Below are 9,088 nucleotides of genomic sequence, written 5' to 3' on the forward strand. Positions count from 1 at the left end.
CTCCTTCCCGCAGGGTCGTCATGGTACTCTCCGGCCTTGTCCGTCTTCGAGGTTTGTCTTTGGGTGAAAACCTTTTGCGCTGCTATAGCAGGGTCGGCTGATGTCGTTGTTCTCGGGTCGCTTTTCCCTTATGGTCGTCATCTTGAAGACTAGTTCCCCTTCGCGCTTTCCCTAGGGTGGACATGCAGAGTTGGTCGCAGGTAATCCTCCTGGTCCCGACGGTCCAGTGCGTCAATGGATGCGCCTATGTTTATTTCTTGCTACGACAGAGAAGTCGGAGCTGCGCGCGGCGGGGCCTCCGCGACAACGATGATTCCATGAGGGCGGTTTCAGCAGACAGTGCTCTCCGGAGATCGCGATGGACTAGGTCGTTGTGAGGCTTGCAACTTTTTCTTGCAATGTACATCAACAAAGTTGGAGCTGCCAGTCGCCGATGTCTTGGTTGATTGAGTTGTTGATTGATTTCTTTAAATTAACTCTTTTCATTATCGGACACTTTATTTTTGCTGTTTTGAATTTATATTTTATACATTTATTTATCTCGGTCAAAATCCATGTCAACAACAACAACAACGCAAGTCAACAGATCCTCGGTGCCACCTTCCCCGGCAGACACGCAACAACGCCGACAAACTTCGCGTAGGCAACCAGAATTTTTACTAGCAACCAATGCAAGGACCAAAATACGGCTGTCAAAATTTTGGCAGGGCACTTTAGGCACCCATCAAACGTATGATATATTCTTTAGGTATGAGAATTGACAAGTGACTGGCGGAAGAAAAATAAAATGCTTCGGCGACATGTTCCAAGAGGGCACAACAAGGTTTGAACATTAACATTGAGCACTCCACAGTCCACACCATAGTTGCTGTCGATATTATAAGTCTTCTTTTTGCCCATTGCAACGAATACGGACGAGGATCTCACAGATGGTCTCACAAGCTTGATCACATTCTGGACAGATGGCTCGACAGCTGCCTCCTCAAGATCTTCCCGGCCGGCGATCTGGGTATGGAGTCGATGAAGAGCACCTTGCGGACCTTCTTGTACGGCGCCACCTGCTTCGCCACATGCTCCATGACTTGTGTCTCAGTGATCTTGCTCCCGGGTTGCCTCACCACGAGCGCCATGGGTATCTCTCCCGCCTCTTCGTGAGGATATCTGCAAATTCACTGGAACCGTCAATACTGCCGGAGCATGTGGCGCCGTACATTCAGTTTGTAAGCTGCCATGTTCCATTGTAAAATTCAGAATGCGGTAAGCTGTGACGATCATTCATCGGACTTACGGCATAACTGCAGCATCAACAATTTCTGGCAACGACTGAAGGATAAGCTCCAGCTCTACAGGCGCGACCTGCAGTATTCAGTTTATTCAGCTATAAGCATCAATCATGCAAATCAGGCTAACTTGCTAGAAGTATATGACAATAATAACACATGGTTCAGGAGCTGATAAGAGCAGACCAGACCTGATAGGCCTTGTACTTGATGAGCTCCTTGAGCCTATCCACGACGAACAGAAACCCATCCTCATCAATGTAGCAAAGGTCGCCGGTCTTCAGCCAGCCTTCCGAATCGAAAGCGGCCGCGTTCGCCTCGTCGTCGCCTACATAGCCTGACATGCACAAAAACCGTAAGTAATCTCAGCGCAGCGTCACAACAATCTGCGCGCACTGAGGACAATGTGCATTGCAGGATGATGCTCGTGGCTTCACCTGTCATGGTGGAAGGACTTCTCAAACACAGCTCCCCTTTCTGCCCGACGGACAAGGGCTCGCCGGTGACGATGTCGACGATCTTCGCCTCGACGTTGTGGTTGATGCGGCCAGCGGAGCCTAGGTGGGAGCACTCGTCCCGGTCGACCATCAAGGATACTGCCCCAGCCTCTGTTGAGCCATAACCCTGAAGCACATTTAAGCCACAAGATTTTAGAAATTGTACTGAAAAATTTCCTAGACTTGCACAAATTTGACACGGTGAGAAGATCCTATGGCTGCAAATTACAGTCGTTATTTTGATTGCGTCAAATAGGAGGGTTGCAAGACAGGGCGTCCTGGTGCACCGACCCATTGCACGAACTATAGCGAATCGGGATCTAGCGGGCTATTATAGCAAAACGGATACTGTATCAAACATTTTTAAATTTGAGAATATATTTTAAACACAAACATTTTTTGGAAAAACGTGAAGATTTTTTTTGAAAAATTGAACTTTTTAAAATTTTCTGACCTTTTGGGGAACATTTTTCTGAAACTCTGAACATTTTTTAAGATTTAGATCTCTTACTCTGGGCATAAATTTTAAAATGCGAACAATTTTTTAAATCATTTTTTAAAATTTGAACTTTTTTGATAATTTTGGAAAATTTATGAAATTGTGAACATTTTAAAAAATATAAATATAAATTGTTTTATGAAATTATGAAAAAAATACAAAAACAAAAAACCCCGGTAGAAAGAAGAAGAAAACGGGTATAACCTGCCAGAAAGTTCTTACCTCGCTCGCTTAAGGTGCATTTGCTCGACAGTTTGACGCAGTGTCCTTTTGATTTTATTTTTTCCAAGGATGTGTCCTTCCGAATTAGCCCTTATGAAGATTTCTCCCAGACCCGACACATCATTTTGGTTCCCTTTGGCTCCTCACCTTTTCCTTAAATCCAATTTCTCACATATTAATACAGAGCACACCACTCTTTGAGCAAACTGGGTGGTACTTATATCGTTTTCACTGGTGTTGTCAATTTCATTCAGCGAAATTGGGTGCCCACTACCCAGTGATCCTTTTCTAAAAGATAATAATATTATCTTCACCAACACTCATCAAAAAGTGATTCCTTAGGATCCAGTTTAACACGATCTGTGACTTTCTTCAAAGCGCACTACCATACCTGCTTTTGTTACTACGGTACTACTGTAGTTGGTTATTCTATTCGTTATAATGCGTCTGTGGGTCCCATTTGCCATACGCTTTTTACGTATGTTTTTAGGCGAGGGCGAGGGCAAATAATACGTACGTTATTCAGTAGGAAAAATAAAGCAAAACGAGGTATAGACGTGGAAACACTAACCGTGCGTAGATCCACGTGAGGGAAGCGCCGACGGAACTGCTCCGCCACCGGCGTCGGCAGAGGGGCTCCGCCGCAGACCACCCGCACCAGGCTCTTCAGCCGGTACCTGTCTCTGGTCATCGCCAGCACCATGGGAGGCGCCGCCGTTATCTCCGTGACCTCCCACCGCTCCGCCGCCTCCAGCATCCCCCTCAGTCCTGCCCGCGCGGCCGCGTCCGTCATCACAACCATCGTCCGCCCCTGCGCCAGCCCGTTCAGCACGGACGAGAAGCCCATGGAGTGGAACATGGGAGCGCTCATCAGATTCCTCTCGACGCCCTTCCTCGACCTCACGTGCTGGGCGTGCAGCCCCGCCGCCATCGCTATGAGGCTCCGGTGCGACAGCGCCACCGCCTTCACCCGCCCCGACGTGCCGGAGGAGTACTGGATGGCCGCTGTCGCGGACTGGTGCACCGCGCCGGCGTCGAGCGGGGGCGCCGACTCGTTCTCCCCTCGGTCCTCGTTGTGGCGCAAGAGGGAGCGGAAGCACGGGGAGTCGAGGAGGACGGTGGGGAGGCCGGCGGGGAGCTTGGCGGCGGTGGAGGAGACCGCGAAGGCGACGGACGCGCCGGACAGGGAGACGAGGCGGGACAGCTCGCCGGCGGTGAGGGCCGGGTTGGCCGGGGACACGGCGACGCCGACGGCGAGGAGCGCGAGGTAGAGCACGGGCACGTCGAGGCGCGAGGGGGCGAGGACGAAGGCGACGTCGCCGTGGCCGAGCGGGAGCGGGAGCGCGCGCGAGCGCAGGGCGGCCGCGAGCGCGCGCACCTGGGACAGGAAGGCCGGGTAGGAGACGGCCTCGCCGGTGGCGGCGTCGAGGAGCGCGGGGTGGGCAGGGAGAGGGGACGGCAGCAGCGACAGCGCGAAGGACGGGAATGTGAGCGGGGCGTCCGCCGGCGGCAGCGGCAGCGGCGGGCGGAGGCTGCGGAATGACTTGGTCGTTGCGCAGTAGCCGCTGCGGGCGTCCATGGCTCCGCCGTGGGCGTTGGACATCTTCGACTGGGAAACTCGGCAGTGAGGCGAGGAGTTGGGAGGCAGTGAGGTGGTGAGGGAGGCTGTCGCAGTTGATAAGGATTAAGGAAGCCTGCAGCAGTAAATGTGGGTCGTTTCACGGATTGCTGAGTAGTCGTAATCAAGCGCGTATATTGAGGTAGGAGTAATATCACTAATGGTGCTTAAATCTGCCATCAATGTTCAATTTAGTGGTTAAACTTGAAATATATATACTGGTTCCGAACTTGGGACCAGCATACAAATAGGTGCTAATCCAATCTGCATACGTATAATGTGCTGACGTGGCACCATATTTAGGTTAGCATTAATGTAACTAGAAAAACAATCCCCGCCCGGAATCGAACTTACGGAATTTTTGAAAAGAAACGAGAGAGAGGAAGACAGAAAAGTAAAAGTGAATCGTTGTTCTCATTGATGATGGGATTACACATATATATAGCCTCCGAAAGGGTGCGTCCGAAGGGACACGAGACAACCATCTCGATTAGGAAAAGCAGGGATTAATAGAATTAATTAAATCCTAACACTCTCCCTAATCCATTCTTGTTAGTGTAAGTATCATCATCTTGAAAAAGCTTCTCCAAAAACCCTGTGGGGAAAATATGAGAAGATAGGTGTTTGATATGTTGCTAAAACTCCTTCAAATCCAGTGGGAAAATAAGGAGAAAATGGTACAACATATAGTGGTCATTGTCTCTTTTAACTCAATACGAGAAAACTCATAGAGTTTAGAGGACAATAAATATGTCATATATACTTTCCCAAAAACCCCGGTGGGGAAAACAGAAAGTATGACACATGATCTCATGTTGATATTACCTCATTAAAAACCTTTATGAGAACCTGTAAAGTAAACTCATGAAGGAAAAAAAGAGTATAATATGGTGCATTAAACAGGAACAATTCAGGAAGATACTCCCCTTGATTCTTGCAAAATTCGAAGTCGTCACATACCAAAACATAGAAGTTGGTAGAGACCCGCTGAACAAATCAGTCGCATGATATGACTTGCAAGATATGCAATATAGTGATATTGCTTATTATGTAACCTGTTCGCATCTGGGCAACACAAGAAACATTATCGTTGAGATAATGGTTGGTGAATGTAGCCATGAGGTCTGTTTTGAAGACTCTTCATGAAAAGGCTACCACACCTAGTAGGAACACTAAATTTGTCTATGATCTGACATAGTGGTGATCTGATCGATGTATCCAATGATATTGGTGTTCAGATTTCTCCAAAACTGAAAAAACCAGGACAAGATGTTTCATGCCTTGGAGATATCGAAAGATATTCTTGAGTACCAACCAATTGTGTTTGGTCGATCCAATGGCATATGGAACGTTGAGTCCCAATATCTTATTTCCATCATCTCTTTGTCTAAATAGGTCTTTCTCTACGTCTAGAGAATGAACTACCATGAGAGTTATGGATGGATAATATTTGTCCACAATGAATTTCTCCAATATATTTTGGATATAGAGAACATAGTATATCATAATGTATGAATGAAGGTTCTCAAGTTGTAGTAACGAGTGGTGTTTTGGTTTACCCAAATCCTTCATTTAAACTCCGTCATTAGATGATTACATGTGTCGTCATTGCAGACATACAAACATGGATAATCATCTTTGCAGGAGTAATCCTTTTGTATAAGGAACTCACTACGTCGGTTGTACCATATGTACCGACCACAATAAGTTGTATGGTGACTTACTAGTTTTACACAATGTATGTTGCATTTTGTATTTCGATTCAGAATTGAGGTTTCATCAGGAATCAATCATATATGTCTGAATCTAGTGATCCACATGGATATGTAATGACTACATCTATCAACTGCAGAGATAGATGATTTTGTACTGCCAATGATATAAGTTATCGGAGTAAGATTCCACCTCTGGAGAATAGTTGGGTATCTGCGTGAACCCTTGTGCTACAATACTTGCTCTTTGTTTCACCACCTCGTTGTTCTCAATTCTGTTTTCAGAAGAAAACTGGTGAAGGTATTGCTTATGAATACCTTCCCATTATTGAGCAAGATCATTTCTATCTAGATTATACCCTTTGCTTGAGTTCAGTCCGAGGTTGTTCACACTTTGCCATGGCCATGGTCTTTGGATCTGAATCACTTGAAAGGGTTTTTCAATCTAGTTGATAAATGTATGTCGACAATTGTAGACTTCCGGTTATATGTTTCTCCAGAATCTATATATCAATATATAGTTGATGGAAATATCGTTACCCATAGTGACTGCTCGCGATTTCCCAATGCGATTGAGTTGGGTATTCCGATGTCCCGGTCATTGTGTGCACTATGACCTGGGTTGGTGGAGGTTTTCCGTCCACTGGGTGTATACTACCCATTAGGTGTCTACCAACGTGAAGTTCACTTGCATTTACTGATTCACGGGCCTTGATATCCTTGCTTGCGAGAAGCTGAATCCTGATGTACTTCTGCCATACATCCCCCCGTTGCTTTGAACGGAGAGTGGAGTGGATTTTGTTGGTACCTCCAGTCTTTCAGGCGTACTTTTGCAGGATTGTAGGATTGTGTGACACCTTTATAGTTAGTAAATGAATCTGGCAGGTTATTTGCAATATGTTGCAAATCTTCTAAACACATGGTTCAGCTCTTTGAGTACATGGATATGAGGCAAAAATGTGTTGAACATTGCACTAATTTCCTGGCATTCTTTTATGGTACCTGAATTCTTCCCCTAATGCCTGGAAATATTCCTCACTGAATCAACATACTGGCCTTGAATAACTCCCATGTGAGGGGCTTGAGGTATTGACGGTAATACAGTTATTCCTCACATAGATCCCAACTATATGTTGAGAGGCCAATGATGTATGTCGAGGTGGTGATATCGGTGTGTAACCGAATTACCGCAGATAGGAAATACTTGGTAGATTTCCATGTATCAAAGACAGAGGGGAATAATATTATGCAGTTTTGTCATGAGCGTGTAAAACTACATGACTCCAACGTAAAGTTGGTAATTTGCAATTCCAAAGTAAAGATAATGCAATGAGCTTAATTCTTTGGATATAGGATTCTACAAAACCATCTTGAGTCTAGCCATTAGGACAAATTGCTAAACTTCAATCCAAGGGCCATAGAGAAGGCACTTGTGATGCCCCAAGACCGATGCTCGAGAAGACTTCCATAGGTTCCGGGTTTCTCCGTATGTTTCATTTTTGCTTGCTCCTTTTATTTTTGCATTACATCATGTCATCATGCCATCATGTCATAAATCTGTTGCATCTCAACTAAATAAATTGTGTGGATCTTCGATCCATTTAAATCGAGGGAAGAGTGACTTCTCTTTATAACATTATCCTCCTAATATTTAGGGAGCTATTATAAATATTCCATTAATTTGGAATCATCATAAGACACATGCAAAATAATTCCCATGTCTATTCCTCTTCGAGTTTGACCTCAAACCTTGCCATTTATTCTTTCATCATTTTCCGGAGCTCCATCAAAAATCCAAATATTTTTTGGACTCTTCATTACCTTGAACTTATTCAAACCATTTGAATTAAATTTAAATGGATTTGAATTTAGATCTCTCAATCATGGCCTTTTCTATTTTCTCGGAACAAGCACATATTTGTGAGTTCGGGAAATTTACCCGCATGCTCAAAAATTCGTTCCCTAAACCCCTCTTCCTTTTCCCCCTTCTCTCTATTGTTTCTATTGAAGAAGAATTAAGAGGGAAGAGAGAAGCCTAGCCCAGCCGGCCACTTGGGCCTCCAGCAGCCCCGTCCCACCAGTGGCCCAAGGCCCAGCCACGCCCCCGCTGTAACCCTATCCTCCCCTGCTCGTTCCCTTCATCGCCCATCGATCTCTCCCTCCTGCGCTGCCACACGCAACACGCATCGCCAGAGAGAGGAAAGACCTCACATCGCTCCTCCCTCCTCTCGATCCTTTTCCTTCTCCCCGCGCCTCCTCCATCTGTAGAGCGCCACAGCGCCGCCGCGGCCCTGCCAGCCCGGAGCGCCGCGCGACGCGCCCAGTCTCCATGGCCGCGCCTCCTCGCTGCCCGGACCCGTCATCCTCAACGCCGCCTCTCCTGCTCATTGACCGCGCCGCCAGAGCCCTGCATCGCGCCAAGCATCGCCGGCGCCCCCAAGTCCGCGTCGCCAAGTTCCTCGAGCACCCGGAGCTCGCCGCGTCCCCGCGCCCTGCTCCTTCATGCCCAAGCCTCCCCTCGAGCTCCTTTGCCTCCGTGCCCGCAAGTCCCCGCCGTTCCCCGTCGACCTCGTCGGAGCACAGGACCTCCTCGGCCGCCGCTTCACCAAGGACGTCGAGCGCCACCAGCAGCAGTTCTGGCAGTCCCCGTCGCCGAGTTCCTCGCCGACCCATTGTTTCCCGCGCCTACTGGCCTCACTGCAAGCCCCTGGCGCCGCCTCCATGCTTCTCCAAGACGCCTTGTTTTTCCTTTTCTGTTCGGCCACAATTGCATCGACCCTCATACAGAGCACCGGGGTACTGGTTGTTTTATTTGCGGGTGCTTCGTTTGTTGCTTCAGGGAAACATCACCAAGTACCTCTACAGTCGCTGTATCGCCAAGACCGTCTCGGGTTATGACAAGTACCACTACACCTGGAGATGTAACGAGTACCCCTACGGAAGACCCGAACGTCTACGAATCGTGTACGACGACCGTTGTTCGCCAAGTACCCCTTCGGTTCGCCAAGTTTCGACTACCATCGTCGTGAACCGCTTTCAAAACGTGTATCACTAACGCCAAGTACTAGTTCTACGAGGACCGCCAAGTTCGTCTTCCGCCGTCTCTGAAATCGCCCAAGTACCTCTACGACCCGCGAGAACCGCTACTTTCACTACCGCCGAGGACCGATAGTACCACTACTTCCTCTACTTCCCTCGACGACCCGAACCATCATGATTGCACGCTTTGAAGGTATAACTCCGAGATGACCGCCCGTGAA

At 47.6% G+C, this 9,088-nt stretch overlaps 1 protein-coding gene across 1 annotated transcript; it reads right to left on the bottom strand.

Moving 5' to 3' along the window:
* Positions 1-772: 772 nt before the first annotated feature.
* LOC125553526 (4-coumarate--CoA ligase-like 7) lies at positions 773-4,169 on the bottom strand. The gene is made up of 5 exons (XM_048717294.1): positions 3,070-4,169; positions 1,718-1,904; positions 1,472-1,617; positions 1,289-1,356; positions 773-1,161 (listed from the first exon to the last, which is right to left on the bottom strand). Exons 1-5 carry the CDS (start codon positions 4,099-4,101, stop codon positions 948-950), a joined length of 1,647 nt encoding a protein of 548 aa, XP_048573251.1. The 5' UTR covers positions 4,102-4,169; the 3' UTR covers positions 773-947.
* Between the last annotated feature and the right edge of the window lie 4,919 nt (positions 4,170-9,088).

Source organism: Triticum urartu, chromosome 4 (assembly GCF_003073215.2).
Source record: "Triticum urartu cultivar G1812 chromosome 4, Tu2.1, whole genome shotgun sequence".
Taxonomy (NCBI): domain Eukaryota; kingdom Viridiplantae; phylum Streptophyta; class Magnoliopsida; order Poales; family Poaceae; genus Triticum; species Triticum urartu.